Here is a 19,487-nt window from a genome sequence, read left to right as displayed (position 1 = left end):
ACTCAAAATAATCAATTAAAAAAGTACTAGGACTTTTTTTTCTTTTTAAATTGTGATCTTAAAACTTTATTTTGTTTGTCCTTGAGAAAGGTCGCTAGATATTGCAGCGCCAAATGCGTGTCTTTTCCATTTATGGAGACGTTTTTCTCCCCTAATAAAACCGCTGCGTCTCTAAGGTGCGGAAAAGGAGGTCGTGGGTCATGTTTGTATGTCTTTAAGGCCTCCGTCAACAAACTCACTTCCTGGTGGGAGTTTGGTTTTAGGACTCCTCCCCCTCCTGCAGGAGACAGCGAGGCTATTAAGGCGATGGTTTCAGCTCGTTTCCTCATCACTGTGAGTTTGCGCAGTTGTCAGATAGAGAAGATCGGGCCAAGATGTTTTTCACTCTGCTTTCACCAACAACCTGGACCTTGCTGGCTCTCTTGTTCGCCCTCTTGTGGCTGTAAGTTTGTATCTCCAGCCCGTCTGTTTCAGTGATATGGTGGAACTGCCTTCACAGACCAATTCTTCTTTGTTTTCCAAAATAAGGTATGGAACGTGGCCTCACAGTGTCTTCAAAAATCTGAACATACCCGGACCAAAACCTCTACCTTTTGTTGGGACAATATTCGGAGTAAGGAAGGTAGGCGTCAAACTGGAAGTACATTTGTGCCCTCTACTGATGCAATTACTAAAAAGCATAAGGGCTATTGTTGTTGCCATGTAGTCTGGGTGTAAAGTATTTGTTCCTGAACAATAATATAATATTGTTGTCTTGGTTACGGGGATTAAATTGATCATGACTGTTCCTGTATAAAGGGATTGTTTGCTTTTGACTCGGAGTGCCAGGCCAAGTATGGAGATGTGTGGGGGTGAGTTCATGTGTTTATTTGCATTATTCACACAAGAGAATCACATCTTTTATTTTAACAAACTCTTGATTTGTAAGCAGCACTCATTCTCTTTAGATCCAAAATGACTTAAAAAAACTTTTTTTTTACTTTTTAATAATCTGACTTAAACTCTTAAACAACTAATTTTAATATCCCAACTTAATGCTCCAAAATATTTTTATCATCACTGAGTTTGAAACTCTTTCTCTGTATTAAAGAAAACATGTTATCAATGTTTCATGAATAGATAACCTTTCCCTCACCATGTTTGCCCAGATTGTATGATGGACGAAGCCCGGTGCTGATGGTGGCAGATCCCGAGATGATTAAAACGATAATGGTGAAGGAATGTTACAGCGTGTTTACAAATCGCAGGGTAAGAGGATCTGACATTGATCTTTGCAGTCAATCTATTGTGGGGGGATAAAACAGGGAGGTTGTCATCTTTGCTTAAGGCACCTTAAAGGTGATGAAGTATTGCATCATTCAGGTTTCTACTCAACAGCACCATATATGAGTGTGTGATGCTTGCAGTGTAAACCTCACCCAGTGAAAGCTGGTTAGGCAGGTGTGTCCTCGGATGATCTCTGTTCTCTGTATTAAGTCTACACAATAAATCTTATAAATATCCTGCTTGTTACTAAGTTTGTATCAATCTGCACTAAATTTTCCTTTTAGAAGACCATAAACTTTAGGGATTGATGTATTTGTATTCCATGGGATATTCTGCAATAAATTAATGTTTATTTTCCATTTTAATTTATTTTTATTCAGTTTTTGTGTATAATGCAACCTGCATATTAGACTGCTTGGGGGGGAAAAAAACAGGAAGAGTGGTGCAGAGTCAGCATTCCCCACCTTAGGGTCACTAAAAGGTCATAGTTTGAGTCTAATTGTTGTACTGCTGTTTTCCTTGATATCAAAGATTTTTCAGGACCAAGTATTTTAAAGCAACCTTAATTTAGTTAATCTTACAATAATTTATTTTGTGTAGTTGAATTGTGTTAACACATCAATTGTTTTTCTTGATTAATTTGCTCAGACAGAAAACAAAGCTTAATTTGGAGATTAAAACCTACTTTAACCTACTTTCTCATGAGGACGTCTACTGTAAGATCCCTTTGGGGTAGTTGATCCTTTTTGTTGTTGCTCATGCTTTCAGGATTGTGAAGAAGATCAACATGCACAGTTTATCACCACAACAACACGAGTTGTAATGAGCTGTACTGCATGAAATAACCCAATGCTGAATTGTTCATTCTCAGGACACTGAAATTCCCGGACCGTTCGAGGATGGAATTACAGTTGTCAAGGATGACAGGTGGAAACGGATTCGCAGCACAATCTCTCCATGTTTCACCAGTGGAAGACTCAAACAGGTAAGTTTTAGGGAGTCAAACGTTTAATAAATAAAAAAACTTGCAACCCCCATGTGCTGGATGTGTTGTAAACCCGACCCTGTCTATGATATCTTCTCAAGGTTTTCCCCATCGTTGCTTCCTATGCAGACCGGCTTCTCAAAAAACTTGAACAAACAAATTTGGATGAGCCCATCCATGTCAAACAGTAAGTTTTTAATGACATTTTCTAATCCTGGTGTATTTATTTATTTACTAAAAACTTGATTTAACAATGAAATACATACATTTTCGAAGTAAAAGGTAATTTTACAAATGTAATTCTAATATTTTTGTTCTAGATTTGTGGCTCCATACAGTTTGGATACAGTGGCCAGTGCATCTTTTAGTGTGGAGATGGACTCAATTAACAATTCAGAAGATCCTGTTAATGTCCACATCCAAAAGCTTTTTAACATCAATTTTTGGCCATTTATTTTGTTAAGTATGGATGCATAAAGTACTTTCTCAGAATACTTGTACAAAATGAGATTTTCTAGGTTGGTGTCAGACACGTGAGTTTCACTGAACAACTCTTTTTACTTTCAGTGATATGTCCTTTTGCCGGTCGCCTGTTGAATTCCTTAAACATTGGAATGCTGCCCAAAGCTGAGTCGGATTTTTTCCTTAACATCATCAAAAAATTCAAAGATCAGCATAAAGCAGGGGAATCTGTAAGTATTTGTCTAATTTTCGAAAAAAAAAAGATACTTAAAAAAAGGATTGAGTGCGATACCAAATTCCAATAAAGATTTTTTTTAAAAATGAGGAATATAACATGTATTCTGTGACAATTTAGACTCGACAGGACTTCCTGCAGGTGATGGTTCAGAGCGAGATCCCAGAAAATGAGATTAAGAATGAACAAGAACAGCCAAGTAAAGGTATGCGCTAAAAGCCATCTTTGGTTCTTTAGTCATGTGTTGGATGTCTTATACCAGCATTTTACTGTCTATGAATAAAATACTAGAGGTTGAAACTCTATTTCTGTGTTTGGTTGCAGGTTTGACCGAACCAGAAATTGTTGCTCAGGCCTTCACCTTTATCTTAGGTGGCTATGAGACAACCAGCACCACCCTGTCTTTTATTCTTTACAACCTGGCCACAAACCCTCATGCAATGCACACCTTGCAGAAAGAAATCGATGCTAACCTGCAGAAAAATGTACGACACCTTGATGTCTTGCCCTTTGTGATTACAAAGATTTTCCTCCTTATTCTTTATCTTTGTGCTTGCCTATCTAGGCTTCCTTTTCCTACGAAGAGCTGAACGATCTGCACTACTTGGACCAGGTCATTTTGGAGTCGATGCGTGTGCTCCCCACAGCACCCCGCCTTGAGAGGGGATGCAAAAAGACCGTTGAGATCCAAGGTTTCACCATTCCAGAGGGTACCGTGGTTGGAATTCCTGTGATGAATTTGCACAAAGACCCACGCTACTGGAGCTCCCCTGAGCTTTTCAGACCAGAAAGGTAACTGTAGAAGGCAGACCGCACCAACATTGCATGTTTAAAAAGTGCTTTTAAGGATGGCGTCCACAAGAGACGTTTGAAATTACAATTAATGTTATATATAAACAATTAAAGTTTGAGAAACTGAGGAGATTTAGGAAAAAATCAATTATAATTTATACAATTTTTTAAAAACTGTTCTTAACAGATAACATTTGAGGTTTAACTCAAAGAAATAAAGTGAAAAATGTTTTAGATGGGCGTAAATTCCAGAGTTGAGCAAAAAGCTCTGCTCCCCATGATGCTGAGGCAAATGGGGCTAAGTGAGGTGAATGGAGGATGAAGATCTGAGAATTGGGTGGAGATGGGGCTCTGGAGGAGGTCAAACAAATTGGAGGGGAGATTTGATGAATGACCTGGACGTTGTCCAAAGAGTTTGGAATGTATTGTGAATTGAACATGGAGCCAGTAGAAAGCAGGGGAAGTGATTGGGGGAAAATGTCTTTGTGGTAATTGTTTGCTGAATAGATGGAACTCGGTGTCATCAGCAAAACCTTGAAAATGGACATTGATATTACAAAAGCTGTTGCCAAGTGGGAAATGATAGGTGATAAGAAGGAGGGGTTCCATGACAGGGCCTTGAGGCACTCCTAAAGTAACAGGATTTTGAAATGAAAATCTAAGAAAGACCAGATGAATAAGAGTATATGATAGTGGTTTCACTCTATTGATATTAGCATCACTATTGGGGGATGCAAATAGAGGAAAGACAATTTAGGAGAATAATGTAGGAGATGGTGAGTAAACCGGAATCTGCTGCTATGAGAAGATCTGTGGTGAATTTTGTGAGAGGGGAGTTTCTGTGGTGTGGTGGAGACACACAATCAGATTTCAACTTCTTGTAAAATAATGTTTTTGGTTAGCGGGAAATGGAAATAAAATACAACTTCTCTTTTCAAATATTTTGGAAAGAAAAGGCATGTTACAGAAAAAAAACAAATGTTAGACAAAATATTGTGCTGTATAAACTGGGCTTTTTTTTAATGCAGAAGAAATGGCTGCTCTTTTGAAGAGGGAGGGGACAAGAAAGGAACAGATGATTCATAAAATCAAAGGGAGGAGATGAGGGAGGCAGGATTTGACCAAAGTTGTATGGAGGGACAAGTGGAAATGTTGATATTACAGATGAGGTTTGAAATTTGGAAAGTGGAAAATTTGGAAATATTTGTATGCAGAAAGAGGTGAAGGCATAGAACAAGGTTTAGGTGATTTTTTTTCTTTCATTTTATTTTATTTTTAATTGAAAACAACAAAAATGAATTTCATGTTTCATCTGACTAACGGTGAAATGGAATTAAGTTTTCCAGCTTGAATGTATTATTTAACAGACAGTAGAGGATCTCAGGGCTGCCTTTGGTGGAACTGGTGAGACAAGAGAAATACAAATAGATTTTTTTTTTCTGTGATGAAATCTTTGTATGGAGTTTGACTTTACTTTTTTTATTAACTGTTAGAAAGTTTTCCCACATAAACTTTCAAGCTTACAATATGCAACTTTTATACAGTTGGGTTCAGAGGGACAACGGTTAAAGTTCCCCATAGCATTACTTTTGATGATAAAATGAAGAGTCGAACTTGCAGAGCTCATAGATATTTTAAGAAGTCGTTGCTGGGTTTGGGGAGGGGCATAAAATTATGGAAACAATGGTGAAGTGAGTCCTGCATGTCTAAACACACTGCATTCAAATGAGCTGGAGGCAGGGACAGAAACATGGACTTTCCAACGGTGTCAGTGTTTTATTGCAAGACCTCCTCTGTGAGGACCATACACATAAGAAGTATCATTATTAAGTTGCAATAAGTCATAGGCCTGTTGCCATGTTTAGTCAAACACAGGATATCAAACTTAGGATCCCAACACTCAGACATGATCAAATGTATTTACCAGCGAGTGAGGGGATGTTGAGGAAGCCCACACTTATTGTGGTGTCTTCCTGAAGTTGGGACGGTAATGATTCAACAATGTCTAGTTTTATGTAAATATCAGTGGTTATATTCTCAGAAATATGCTCTAAATGTTTGGTCTCTGCAGGTTCAGTAAGGAAAATGAGGGGGAACTGAACCCGTATGCGTACATGCCCTTTGGCCTGGGTCCTCGTAACTGTGTTGGGATGCGCTACGCAATCCTGGTCATGAAGATGGTTATTGTGCGTCTCCTGCAAAACTACACCCTGGAAACATGCAAAGACACCTTGGTGAGACATTAACTTTCTACTGACTGTCTTTTTTTGTTGCAGTGTCACTGAACATAGATGAATTTGTTTCTTTTAGATTCCTCTGCAGTTTGACTGGAAGTTTCAACCTCTCAAACCTATAAAACTCAAGTTTGTTCCCAGAAAACAATAATTCAAGAGATCTAACCCACAAATATGGTCTGCATCTGCTCATAGGGTTGGGTCATTTTTTAACTTTAAAAAAAGAAATTGACAGAATCTGTGCATGTTTTTTTTCTTTTCTTGTTTTCTCAGATGGTTTATATTTCAAGTTTTTAAAACATTTTCTTCTACTTGTTTTCTTTGTCATTTTTAAAAAGTTCAAATGCTGCACTGTGTGATGATTCTATTTGTGTCAAAAACCTCTCTTTTTGTCCAATATTAAGTTCTTTAGTATTCATTTTTGATTAAGAAATTGCTAAAAACATGCAGATTAATAATAAAGTTTGTACAAATCTTTGGAGTCCTTGTCAATAATTTTTACAGCTCAAGTTTCTTAAATCTATGGCATATTGCTATCACTTCACCCAAAGCATCATTGTGAAGTCCTCAATTGTCTAGTTTTCTTTCATAATTAAAATATTAAAGTGACACTAGTTTATCTCATTTTCAAAGATCCATTTCTATACATAGTTTTGAAATATCTCAAATTAATGCTGTGTTTTGCATGTTTTCCAGCAGATTATGTGGCTTATAAAAGATTTCATACTCAAAATACTAATATTAAGTGCAACGACAGTACTCCAGAACTGTTAGTGTTTTGTCAATTGTACTATTTACCAGGTCCAAAAACTGATACTGACTTTTAAGCACAGAAAATGTTTTCATGACAAATATAATAAACACGGTGGTGCAGTGGTTAGCGCTCCTGCCTCACAGCAAGAAGGCCCCCGGTTTAAGTCCCGGCTGGGGGACCTGAAACAGAACATCAATGGGGGACCTTTCTGTGGGGAGTTTGCATGTTCTCCCCATGCATGCATGGGTTCTCTCCGGGGTCTCCGGCTTCCTCCCATAGTCAAAAACATGCTTCATAGGTTAATTGGTTAATCTAAATTGTCCATAAGTGTGAGTGTGACTGTGAATGGATGTGAGATTGTGGCCTGGCGACAGACTGGCGACGTGTCTAGGGTGTCCCCTGCCCACGTGGCCGGGATAGGCTCCGGCAGCCCCGTGACCCCAAAAGGGATAAAACGGCAGAAGATGAATGAATGATATAATAAACATTTTTTCGAAATGTCGAAAGTTGTGATCAATGAGTTATTTGAAAACTTTTATTTGCAGATTTTTGCAAATGATGGCACAATTTATCATAGTACAAAATGACTTTTCTTGCGTGTTATAATCGAGAACAATTTTCTGAAATTAGAGCATTCATGATGTGAAATATGTGTTACTTAAACTTCAAAAATGTACAAAAGTTAAAAATTAAAAACAAGGAGGGTCTAAGGGCAGGGATGCCCTGTTTAGTTTTATCTGTTTAGTTTAGCCATTACCTATTGAATTCTATGACTTCATTTTCTTTATGATTTCATGTTTATTATGCAATTACTGGTATGAAGCCCATTGAGACGAATATTGTTGTAAAAATTGGGCTAATGAAATAAAATTGAATTGAGTTGAACCAGCAGGGGGCGTTGTGGGACCATGTTCTTTGTGAAACTTTCAAACTATCACTTTCAGACCATGAAAGATGCTGGTTTCTTGGTGTTTTTGCTTTATTTAATACAAGTTACTAAACAGAACATAAAAGGATTATTATACTTCGATATCTTAAAATCTTTTTTCTTAAAATGACTAATTTTGAATAATTACCGACTGTTACCGATTTTTAAGCGTGACGGTAAAATGTGACTCAGGCAACAGCTTGTTGATATAAACAGTTTATTATACAAGTATAAACACATTCACGCATTCATGCAAATACAAGAAGAAAAGGCAGGACGGGCTCACAAACATGTCAGAAATGAAAGCGCTTTCTTTTCATTTGATCAAAAGAGTATAAAACTACAGTGCGTTGTCTACAGTGACTACTGCAGCACAAAAGCAATTCAGCACATGAATAGAGGGATACAAAAGTTTTAAGGGAATTATAACCAAGTCTCCAAGGATCCTGAGTTGATCAAACATCAAGAAAACGGACAAAAAAAAAGGCCCATGTCGACGAACAAGGATTAAAAAAGGTGGTCCGATTTGATTATGCTCAAACATCCATCATAAAATTAACTTCAAACGCATCAACGGAATAAAATAAAACGCATTCTGCAGCATTTGATTTGTGATCAGCTGGTAGAGTCTCTCACTGATGAGAAAAACAAGCTTTTTCCTGTAAAGTGTAAATTATATTCATAAGACCTCCATGTGTACAAACTGACTTCAAACAGGTTTTTTTTTTATTTGAAGTTTTCCGTGATGCTTCTCTTCAGCACCAAAGTGAGTTAAAGACAAGTTTTCTCTGCAGACATCCATGGAAATCACACTGAGAAGAAAGTACCTTGCTGAAAGGCACTGTGGTAGCTGCTACTAGGAGAACATATGAACTCTGAGCCACTTTCTGATTTATTACCCAATTTGCACATTTAGGAATTGATGTATAAAGTTTGAGAAGTAGGTGTAGCTTCATGATGAAAGGTTGGAGGTGTGCTGAGAGTCTGAGCACATCAGATGAATTACTCCACCGCTGGGAGGAAGGAACTGTTAAGATGCTACAAGTTTCATATCTAAGGAAAAAAGAAAAAAAAGTTCACCTACAAACCATCATTTCTTAAAAGCATCTCAAGAACAGACTTTGGCTTTTGGTCAATCAGCTGCGATAGGAAAAAAAAAAATCTGAAATCCTGATGTTGGGTTTTGAGCCCATCATTCCAACTGTAACAGGCGAAAAAGTTCAAACATTTCAAATACGACTGGCTGCAGAAGAAATATTTACCAGGGTGAGCTCATCTACAAACTTTTCAGCCTCCCGACCGCATTTGGTGACTATAGTAATGTAAACTAACAAGTTCAAGTGAAGCCTCTTTCAGAGCATATTACAGTTTGAGGTGAGAATGATATCAGACATCAAGATTTTGCAGCTGAAAAACTGAGGAAAGTGAGCAAAATGGACAAATGGTGTCATTCTCTTCGAATCAGTAAGCATGATTCGAAAGGTGATCTGTATCTGAAGTAACAGTCGTTTGTTAATCTAGTAAAATCTCAACGTGGCTGCTCAATTGCTTGAAATATAAAAAGGAGGCTTGTGAAGAAATCGGAATTTAGGATGTGTGTGAGACCATTTTTTTCCAGTTTCCAACATTATTTAGCAACAAAAGGTCTTCCTCGCTGCAAAGGCAGCCCCCTTCCGTAGCTCTGGGCAGAGTTTTGGCTCACATTCTCTACCAGAGGAGCTTCAGCACCTCCCTCCAGGACATTTGGCTTTAGCTGGGTTGCAGGTGCTCCGTTAGATGACCGTCTCTGTAGCCACGAGTCTAACAGCCTCTATCGGCGAGGCTGAATGCGGGTATGACGAGGAAAAGAAGACGAGGGGCTGGATGAGGAGGAAGGCGAGCAAGGTGACATCGAAGCAAGGGAGGCGGTGGCTGCTGCGTCCTCTGCCTCCTCCAGCTCTCCGCCGCCTGCGTGGAGCTCCTGGCTCACGCTGGACTGTAAGGCAGCTGGGGTCAGCCACTCTTTGGGTAGGCAGCTCTGGAGGAACGGCACACAGGAGCTGAAGTAGGCCAGGCGGTTAACCCAACGAGGAATCTCCCTACCGCACAGGATCTGACAAAAGAGAGGACAACAAAGACACAAACAACATTTACTCTATATATTTACACTACAAAAAAGCACCATCCTCCGACAGAGTATTAAGTTTACCATTAAAAAAAAAAAAAGTATATATCTCCCATTGAGTTGGCTTCTCAGGACTTGCTTTAATCGTTAAAAGTATTTGGCTGCTGTTGTTCCTTCTGGGAGTGAGACCCCTCCTGTGTGGACAACCTTGCCTCTCTTTGTCACCATCCGGCTGCATTTCTCAAGCCCGAATGACATCCCAATGTCAGTACTGTATCGCTTGCTCTTAGCGTATAGCTTGATGTCATCCATGTAGAGGAAGTGACATCAGTATTGGTGTCACAAATAAGGAAATACTAAGTCTTTCGTGAGTCATCATTGTTTTAGTAGAAGTATAAGGACTTAAGGAATAAAGGAAAAGAATTGGCAGGAAACTGGGCCTCTTCAGAAGAAGATTGAGTGGATTGCCAGCGAGCACGCTGTTTACTCCGTCTGTAGTAAAGTCTCAGAGGTGCAAATCCAATATGTCACTTGGATTTCTATGGTAGACTAAAGCCTTATAGCATCACCATAAATGGTTGCATTAATGGATTTAGTCACCTAGTAATATGGAAGAAAAATGACAAGACCAAGTTTATTTTTGAAAACGCAAGGATTTCTTTCTTGTCTAATTCCTGCCTTTTTTTCTCACAAGTTTACTACCGTAGTTTATTTTCATAAAATTACATATTTTTTTTATAATTTTCTAACTTGGTCTGGTAAAATTTTGACTTTTTTCCCCTCATAATTTTACCAGTTTATTCTAGTAAATTATGACTTATTTCTCATACTTTTATGACTTTAATCTTAAAAATTAATTTAGTTTTTCTCTCTCATGGTGGCCCTAGTATTTCATCATACCATCTTGAATACCCAAATGAGTAGTTTTTTTCATGTTAAGATTATATTTACAATCTTTTTTAAAAAGCCATTCAGATCATCACCTTAAACACCAAGGAAGCTTCCGACTACTTCTGTTTCAAACAGATTCCTCCTAATCTGAGCCTAGCCTTAAACAGAGTGGGTAATTCTGACTGGTTCTTTGCTGCATGCCTACACATGCAGCTCCGTTCTCTGAATTATTGGCCCATTTCAACATCCAGATTTTGAAATACAATGAGTATTCATTAGCTGAGGTGGCAAAGAACAAGCGTGTTCCCCTTCCTGTGATGCAAGAGCAGGGAAGAGAATACACGGTTGCTCTCATGTTTGATGACTACACAGATGACCTCATCGTTTTAGCCAGGAGCTGCAGGAGGAAGCATGGAGCCGTGAAAGACGAGCAACAAACCCAAACATACACTGCTTTAAAAAAGACACTAGGTATGAGTTAGATTACAATATTTAAAAAAAAACTACAAAGTGTATTTGACTCTGTTTAATAACAATTAATTCCTCTTTAGTTACTTTGTTCTGATGAAATTGTCTCGTTGAGTGATTCTGTCTGCAGATTACTACAGAGAATATGGCTGCACTCAGCAGCGGGGGGAGGTGGTGGGGGTGGTAAAAAGCACAGCAAGGAAGACGATCTTAACAGCAAGAGGCTCCCCTCGTTTCAAACGCCTATGCGGAACTGCTGCTCGTTCCCGCCTGTGGTTTTGTGACAGGCACACATAACTGCCTTACATAATGAGACCAACAATACGAGGGGACAGCACACTGATTTGCCTGTCAAAAAGGATGATCAACATCAAACCTTCCTTGTGGACTGTTGTTCTGCTCTGCTTTTTAACTGCGACCACAACTGGTTTCCTTTCTGCTTTCAGAGGAAGAAACTTTCCCATGTCAGCATCAGTAGATAAACGTTACAAACATTTACCCAATTCATGTTTAGAAAGCTATTTAAATTTGATTTATTCTTTTTTTTTTAAAGAATTTCCGAGTGCGCCATTTACTAGAAGTGTGTGTCAGCTGGTTAAGCATGTCAGGGCTTGTATCGGTGTCCTAATCCCCATCTGAGCACTAGATGCTAACGGTTCAGACTCCTTCTCATTAGTCACTCCAGCATAAGCTGATTGGAGACACGCATGCATACACATAGACACAAACACACACATGTGGACACGCACAACTAGTTCAAGCCCTTTCACCCACAACAGAAAATGCAAAATAGATGTTTTTTGCAGAGATATAAGATAAGATAAGCTTCATATGCGTTAGTGTGTTGCATCACTCAAACTGTAGGGACTCGGCTTCTACTTTGCAAAAGGAACTAAAAGTTGGTTGTGACGCTGAAAGAAAAAAATAATGCCCCCAGAAGTCACGAGTGTCTCACCTCTGACAGAGCTGAGGAGAAGTGGTTGCAGTTCTTGTGCATGAGGTGATAGGCATTGCCTTTGTACTCCTTCCCCATTTCCTCCACGATGCGCTCCACGTCTTCCTCTGTGAAGTCCGTGCTGCCCAGGACTATGGCTTCTCTACAGAACCACAAGAAAGCGCGTTTATAGTGATGACAGAGATATCTATCCCATCATTACTTTTTGCAAGAAGTTGTTATGAAGGAACTATTTTCTGCCGTTTCAATTTTACAAACGTTGGCACCCTTTTTCAACCAGTGAAATATCAAACTGATGATTCACTTGGCGTGCATGATATGTAGGCCTCTGTCTGGCCAGTAGGCCAGCATGGAAACAGCAAATGTGCACGTGTCTCTGAAGGCCAGATCAACTAGAGCAGAAGTAATGGACAGTAGCTTAGAGAGGAACTCCACACACACTGAACCAGATGCTGCTGTTTCCTTGATTCCAATCCATTTTGGATTAAAAACAAAACCTTTCTTGATCTGTTCTCATGTTTTGCACGTCTTTTTTTCTTCCAGTTTTCCTCTTCAGTTTGATGAGGTCAAGCGGGGATGGAGATCATGTTTGTGGCATGAACCCAGATGAAAAGACATGATTATCCTCAAACCTTGATACAGAATTGTGAGTCAGTGTGAGGCTGATCCACCCGTTTTACAGCTGTTTTACAAAGGAGGAAAAAAGTATTTAAACCCTTGCTGATTTTGTAGGTTTCCCAACATAAAAAGAAATTAACAGTCTGTCATCTTAATGGTAGGTCCATTTGAGCATTGAGAGATAGGAAATCACAGAGAAAGATCAAGAAACTTAACTTTAATATACATTTATTTGGATTTCATCAGGGGAAGTAACTATTCACAACTTATTTCCTCCACCAGCGAGTTACAAACCTCACAGGAACTACTGCTTTATTTTAAGATTAACTGCACAGCTGAGACACAAGGACAACTTTGTGATCCACGTGCTACAGGATTTGCATTTATCTTAGTTTATCAAGATCTGCCAAGAAGATAGATTGCTCACAGCAGGCATTAAGTGTCTGGATGAGGTCAGGTTTCAGAATAACATGGAAATGTTCACATTACTGGGAGTCCCAGAAGCAGAAATTAAACCTTGTTAATTGAACAAATAAAAATAAAATGTTGAAAGTTGATGGAGAAAAGATCAGCTACAAACTAAGAACAGTAGATCCCAATCAGTGTGTTCTTATTTCTTAAGTGTAGCACACAGGACAAACTAAAAATAAACCTGTGTTTATCTTGGATAAAGCTCAAGGCTTCATAGGAATGTGGATGAATTTCTGCGTGGCAAAGCTTTGGTTTAACCTCAGCTATGGAATGTGAACTGTAAGCTATAGATGTGGTGCGTTTCTGTGTCAGTAGTGCAACAGGTCTGGTTACTGTCACTCTGCAGTTTTCTGTTGACACCACCTATAAAAAGACCTGCTTCATCGTACGTTTTGACAAAAAAAAGAAGAAATTCATCAAATCTCGTTGGGGGTGTTAGAAGTGAGTCAGAGCTCAGATGTTATCGTTTGAAAAGCCAACTGTTTAATTAACAACAAATAAACCTTTCAAAGTAAAAGTAGTATTACGTCATCCATCTTATCTGGTGGAATGCCTGATCCCTGTGTGGTCACTCACCATCATCAGCAATAATCAGCTAATCTAATGAGTCACATCCAAATGTTTTACTGATTCCCTTAGGAACTGACTTCTTAGCCGATTGCCTTTTTGAATTATAGCCATGTGAATACGTACTGTGCTTGTCCTTCCCTTTAGAGACAAAATATACTTACTTGAACTTGAAAGTCTCGCCTAGTTCAGTTGCATCACTTGGTGTGATCTCAAAGATCCCTGAGAACGGGTACGGGTGTCCGCCGTATGCAAACTCTAAAGTCAAACAGCAAGAAAGCACCCATCTGAGCAAAAAGACGTCAAAAAGTGCTCGTTCATTCATACTTTCCTCAAAGAGCGCACATGAATGGCTGGACTCGGAGCCATAGAAGAGCATTCCCTCTCTGAAACCCCATTGCCAGGCGGATGACTTGATGTATGTGGTGTCATGTTTCAGGCTGACCTTACCTCTTCCGTAGATCTCGATCCCTGAGTGAAAGACTCCGATGCCCAGAGAGCTGGTGAACTCATTGATCCAGTACTAAAGGAGAGAGACAAAAACAATCCTTCAGGTGTGTCTTCTAAACCTCTGATCATAATCATCAACAAAACCAGGTGCTAAAAGTCAGAACTTCCAACTAAGAAAGATATATCACCATTCTACTTTTAAATCTGTGCTCCCTTCTCTTAATAAATAAGCACCATAAATTTGTCAGATAAGGGGAAAATAAACTAGACGTAATGCAGAAATTATACTCTACAAACTTTGCTGTCTGCAGCTGCTTGACATTTTTACCATCTCTTTGGTTGTTTGAGAGGTCGAGCAGAGACTACTGGAAACACGGCTTTTAGAAATAGAACGTGGTATAATGATGACAAGTCGCTAAATCTGATAGTGCTATTGCCACATTCGGGGCACGTTTGAACCAGTTTCAGACAACTATAAAGTGCACAATGTGCAATAAGGACCTCTGAGTAATTGTGCTAGACTTCCAAATGGATTCTTGTAATTGAATTGATCTTCACCCAGAAAATTCAACATTGATTCATAAAAATGACTTTTGAATCAATTGCCTTTTAGAGCTATTTTGGGGGATTTTTTTGGGCAAAAACTTGTCTTTAGTATTTATATGAAGAATTCATTCTTGCTACTGCAGTTCCACTTTTGCATAGTTTTTTAGATTTCAGAATGTGAAATAATTTGCATTTATACTGTAAAAGCTTTAATTTTCTAGCATAAAATAAAAAAACATATTGTTAAAAAAGCTGCCTCTTTTGTCTGGAAGGAAAGAACAAGCCAACAGCAGTCAGGCTGCTAATAAAGGAAGGAAACGGGTGCAGACCACACAACCCATTCAAGTAGAATTTTGTGTTTCTGGTTGTAGTCGTCTCATGTCTGATCTGCTTTTAGCTGTGTGCATCTCCTCCTCTGTACAGCTTTTGCAGATCAATAAACACAGATTGCGATGCCCTCCAGTTTTGATTACTGACAATTATTTACAATCTTTCCATGCCACTGAACCCCTGATACTGTCAAGAAGTAACAAAAGTGTGACACGGGGCAGAATCCACAGACAGGCAAGACTCTGTCGCTAACAACCCAGCCTGCTGCCTTTAACACTGTCAAACCCAGCATCCTCACAGCTTTTCCTCAGTGATAAAGCAGAACCCGCTGCTGCTGGCAGGCAGCTGGTGTCCAGATAATGCTCTCTCATTAGAGCGCTGTGCTAAAGCACTCAGAGCTGCCCAGGAAATCCACTTAGTGAAGGTGGGAGCTGGACGGTGGGGATAACCTGACATGTAGATGAAGAACGGATGGGGCCGGTGTCTGCACGTGCCCATCTGCACACACATTCCTGAAAGTCACATGACACTATCGATCCCCGAAAGGAAAGGAAGACTTTTCATCAAGTCTAGGAGGCTGGACAAATGACTAATAGCCTCAATTCATTCACACAATCTGAAATTTTCTTTGTTTACCACATTATAACTGCTGCTAAATCTTTTTTTTTTTTAACATTTTCCCTCTAGTTTATTTTGTTCTTTAACACTAACTCCACTCCTTTTTCCTCTTCTTTAATAAAGCAACCAACAAAAGGAAAAAAAAACAGATGAACAGTTCAAATATCAGAAACCATACAGGTGGTCCTATGGTAGGTAACCAGGAACTTTCTTTAGTTCTGGGTACCATTACAAGACATAAAATTGATCCACATATACACTACCAACTTTGGAGAACTTGCTGTTCTTTCTTACTGCAGAAGAAATGTCAATAAAGCAACCAAAACTAAAGTTTGTTAGTCTTCAGCATCACAACATGGGATAATGGGGGTGTGTGACCAGGGTTTGACTGAATTCTCTCATGGGACAACTGTCCTCGTCCCAGTCAGTTTGAAAACTGTGTAATTGACTTACTGACTAAATTATGTGAACTGTTATCCCATAGGTGGCGTTGTCCAGCTTGCGAGTACTGGACTTTTTCTGGTTGACCCACAATGTCACAGAGAAAAAGGTTTTTAGTCCCTTAAAAATAAGATATTAGCTTTTCTTTCCTGGTATTTTTGTTAATTTGCAGCTTCTTCCATTATTCCATAAGCCACAAATCAGAGCTTCGGTCTTAAATTGTCTCATTTCATAAGTCTGTTTTTGTTAAGTATTAGAATAGAATAGAATAGAATAGAATAGAATAGAATAGAATAGAATAGAATAGCTTTATTGTCATTGTACAAGTACAATGAAATTCTAGCAGTGAAGAATGCAAAAAAACAAGATATGTACAATTTGTCTGAAATGCAATATTATATGTAAACCAGTAAAACTAAGGTGCTTTTTATTATATTATTAATTATCATAGGAGAGATGGCTGTTTTCACTTGTAACACGTGTCTAGTCTGCCAGCATCAGTGAAACAAAACTTCTGCTTTTTAGCAGCCGCGATGTTAAAATAAGCAGTGGTTTTTGAGATAAAGAAATTCATGGATTGAAGATCTTCTAGTAGAACTGCTACAGTGGATCATCTTAAGGTAATGAAAAGTGATAAAAGCCCGTCATGCTTTACAAAGGATATAATATTCTGGGTGATGGCTCAAGCATAAAAAAAAGGAAGCAAAGGAGAAAGGAAAGAAAAAAAAGAAAAGGTGGTAGCTGGAACAACAAAGCAAAATAATTAAGAGGAAAGGTTGAACTACATCAATAGGATACTCTTAGGGAATGTTGGTAAGGATGCAAAGAACACAGAGAGATGGGACTCACATGAATTATTCTGGCAGAAATAACACATAAAATAATTTTTAAATCACAGCTATATAGCCGCGTATTTTGTCAAAAAGAACGCCAACAAAAGGAGTTTCTAGCCTCGGTCAAGATAATTCCTGTATGTAGTGCAATTTGCCTGTGAAGAAGAATCTATATCAATCAATGATTCATCACCAAACCAATTCACTGACTCACTCCTGCAGGATGACATCCATGTGTGACATTTAGCCTCAGCCCAATTCTGCCATAAAACACATCTGCATTATTGCTGTACCAGTTTTAGGACAAGTTATTGTCTATTTGTCCAGTTTTTAGCCAGAATCCCTTACCTTTCACTTAGTGCCCTTTTACAATTCATTTAGGTTTCGCTGTGATCATCATTTGATCTATTGTAAAAAGTGTTCCCAGTGGTCTTTTATTAACGATAATGCCATTTATAGGCAAAAACAAAACAAAAAAAACTGTTGATTTCTAGGACACACAGTTTAAGGAGAGCGGCAGGAGTTCCTTAGAACTCTTCCCTTGAGTTGTGGGCAGGACTATTGGCGTGGAGTAAGCCTTCCCCAACTTCCCATCATCCAAATGTTTACACGCTCTCTGCAAGCTTACAGCCCCTCGAAACCCCAACCTAACATCATGAGAAAAATGCCACATAAAAAACAAGTTAAAAACACACTTTGCATTCGAATGGGTTTTCAAAGCATTAACAGTACTGACCTTAAAGGTAATATGTGTCCCCCCACTATTAAACCATAATCTGCAAAAATACATTTTAAAACCAATAAATTCTGAATAAAACAAAAGCTGGACCATTTTTTGTAATGTTTTAGTCACAACTAAAGCAGGGTGTTTTCCCAGCAGCATAAAAAATACTCTGGAAAAGAAAACACACTCTTATACTGAAACGCCAATATAATAATAACAGAATCCAGAAAGTTGCATTCAAGAAACTATGACATCCTTTTAGCGTTGGTTGGTACAAAATGATGAGCACAGAAAAAGCGTGGTCAACTGTTGTTTTTCTGCTTACCATATCGTAAACGTTCAGGATGATCGGCTCGTTTGCCATTACTGGCATCAGGATTTTTTCTCTTCTGGGGGTCTCCTTTTGCCTTCTCCTCCTCCGTACGAGAACCGAAGTCTCGCCCTCCAACGAGAATTCGTACCGCCGGTCCAAATGTTGCTTTTTTTTTTTTTTTTTTTTTTACGGACGATGATCAGCTTACTATTTTTCGACTACAGAAGTAATCAAAAGAGAAGAGTTCTGGCTAGATTTCTCATCCTCCAACATCTGACTGGCTTTGTTTTCCAAATCGGTTGGATCGAAGCTGCAGCAGCGGCGGACAGATGCACCTCCCCGGTGTCAAAATGAACCGACCGTCCGAAGCAGCTCGTCTGCCAAGAACAACGAGGATTTTTTTCGCTCCTTTCAAGGCTGTTGTCACGGAAAATAACTTAACTCCGTTCCATTTGAAAAATAAATATAAAGGACTAACATACTTATATTAAACTGAAAAGCAATTTCCTCCCGAAAAAAAAAGCACTTGGTAGCTAGTCCATTTTTAGCTGGCTAACGGTAGCTCCGAATCAGCAGGCAGGATGCGCCTGCTGGGAAACAAAAATTGAGTGGGTGAGAAAAGCGAAGAATCCGGGCTCGATTAATCAACCTGAGCTTTAAGCATTCTGGGTAATGCAGTTCATGTAATGCAGTTCATCATCATTTCATTTAAGTTGGAAAAATTGTAGTATCTTTTATAAGGACCATTTTGGTAAAATATTATGCGCACAAGTATAGACATTAAAGGAGATTTGTACACTGGGTTGCTGCCCAAACGTCCTATTTATAGGCTACTATGTTCTGGGTTTTTTTCTTTCCTTTTTGCGTCTCAGCATTATGTTCCGTCATTGATCCTCTCTGTTCTTTTTTTTTGATCATCCATCAGTAATTAGCTAACTTTTTCTGCAATATCTATATTTTTGCCCATTTTTATTAATGTTTTTTTTTTTGTCTTTTTAAAACAGTCTTTTGAAGTAATTTGTGTCACTATTATTAGTTTTTTTTCTTGGCTCTTCTTTCTGGATAAGAAATAAAGATTAAGGCTTAAATTATTTTGTCACTTTTCCATTGTACTTTTTGAAGATTTTCTTTTGCACTGAGCAGTTTGTTGTTTTTGAATTTCTTCATCTTTTGCTGCTTGGTTTAAAACTAAAATGTAGAAAAATGAAAATAATATAAAATTGCTTTAAAAATGTGACTTGCTTTAAAGGAAATGCTAAATTAAAGTCATTTTGGAGATGAAATGCATTGATGCATATTACTTATCAATAGGCATCAAGAGGTTCATCTTTTGTAATGTTTAAGTCTAATGCAGTGCAAAACACTAGATTATTTTTAATAAATATACAAATATAAACCCACTCTCTAATATTTGAGTCAAACACCTAATCTATAAAGCTTTTATTTTCAGACATTTTTTACCTAATATTATTTCTGTCCCTTTCAAATTAGATGCAAGGGCT

At 38.5% G+C, this 19,487-nt stretch overlaps 2 protein-coding genes across 2 annotated transcripts; one reads left to right on the top strand and one right to left on the bottom strand.

The window, feature by feature from the left end:
* Positions 1-287: 287 nt before the first annotated feature.
* On the top strand, positions 288-6,453 carry LOC101155293 (cytochrome P450 3A56). The gene is made up of 13 exons (XM_004077282.4): positions 288-442; positions 529-622; positions 799-851; positions 1,149-1,248; positions 2,138-2,251; positions 2,353-2,438; positions 2,572-2,714; positions 2,819-2,943; positions 3,069-3,153; positions 3,273-3,433; positions 3,514-3,740; positions 5,812-5,974; positions 6,051-6,453. The coding sequence occupies exons 1-13, from the start codon at positions 375-377 to the stop codon at positions 6,123-6,125; spliced, it is 1,494 nt and encodes a 497-aa protein (XP_004077330.1). The 5' UTR covers positions 288-374; the 3' UTR covers positions 6,126-6,453.
* A 1,403-nt stretch (positions 6,454-7,856) lies between these two features.
* desi2 (desumoylating isopeptidase 2) lies at positions 7,857-18,656 on the bottom strand. The gene is made up of 5 exons (XM_004077281.3): positions 17,998-18,656; positions 14,181-14,253; positions 13,895-13,988; positions 12,075-12,216; positions 7,857-9,748 (listed from the first exon to the last, which is right to left on the bottom strand). The coding sequence occupies exons 1-5, from the start codon at positions 18,043-18,045 to the stop codon at positions 9,467-9,469; spliced, it is 639 nt and encodes a 212-aa protein (XP_004077329.2). The 5' UTR covers positions 18,046-18,656; the 3' UTR covers positions 7,857-9,466.
* Positions 18,657-19,487: the final 831 nt, after the last annotated feature.

This window comes from Oryzias latipes, chromosome 15 (assembly GCF_002234675.1).
Source record: "Oryzias latipes chromosome 15, ASM223467v1".
NCBI classification, from domain to species: domain Eukaryota; kingdom Metazoa; phylum Chordata; class Actinopteri; order Beloniformes; family Adrianichthyidae; genus Oryzias; species Oryzias latipes.
The sequence above is the reverse complement of the archived record's forward strand: the minus strand, read 5'-3'. Positions and strand labels throughout refer to the sequence as shown.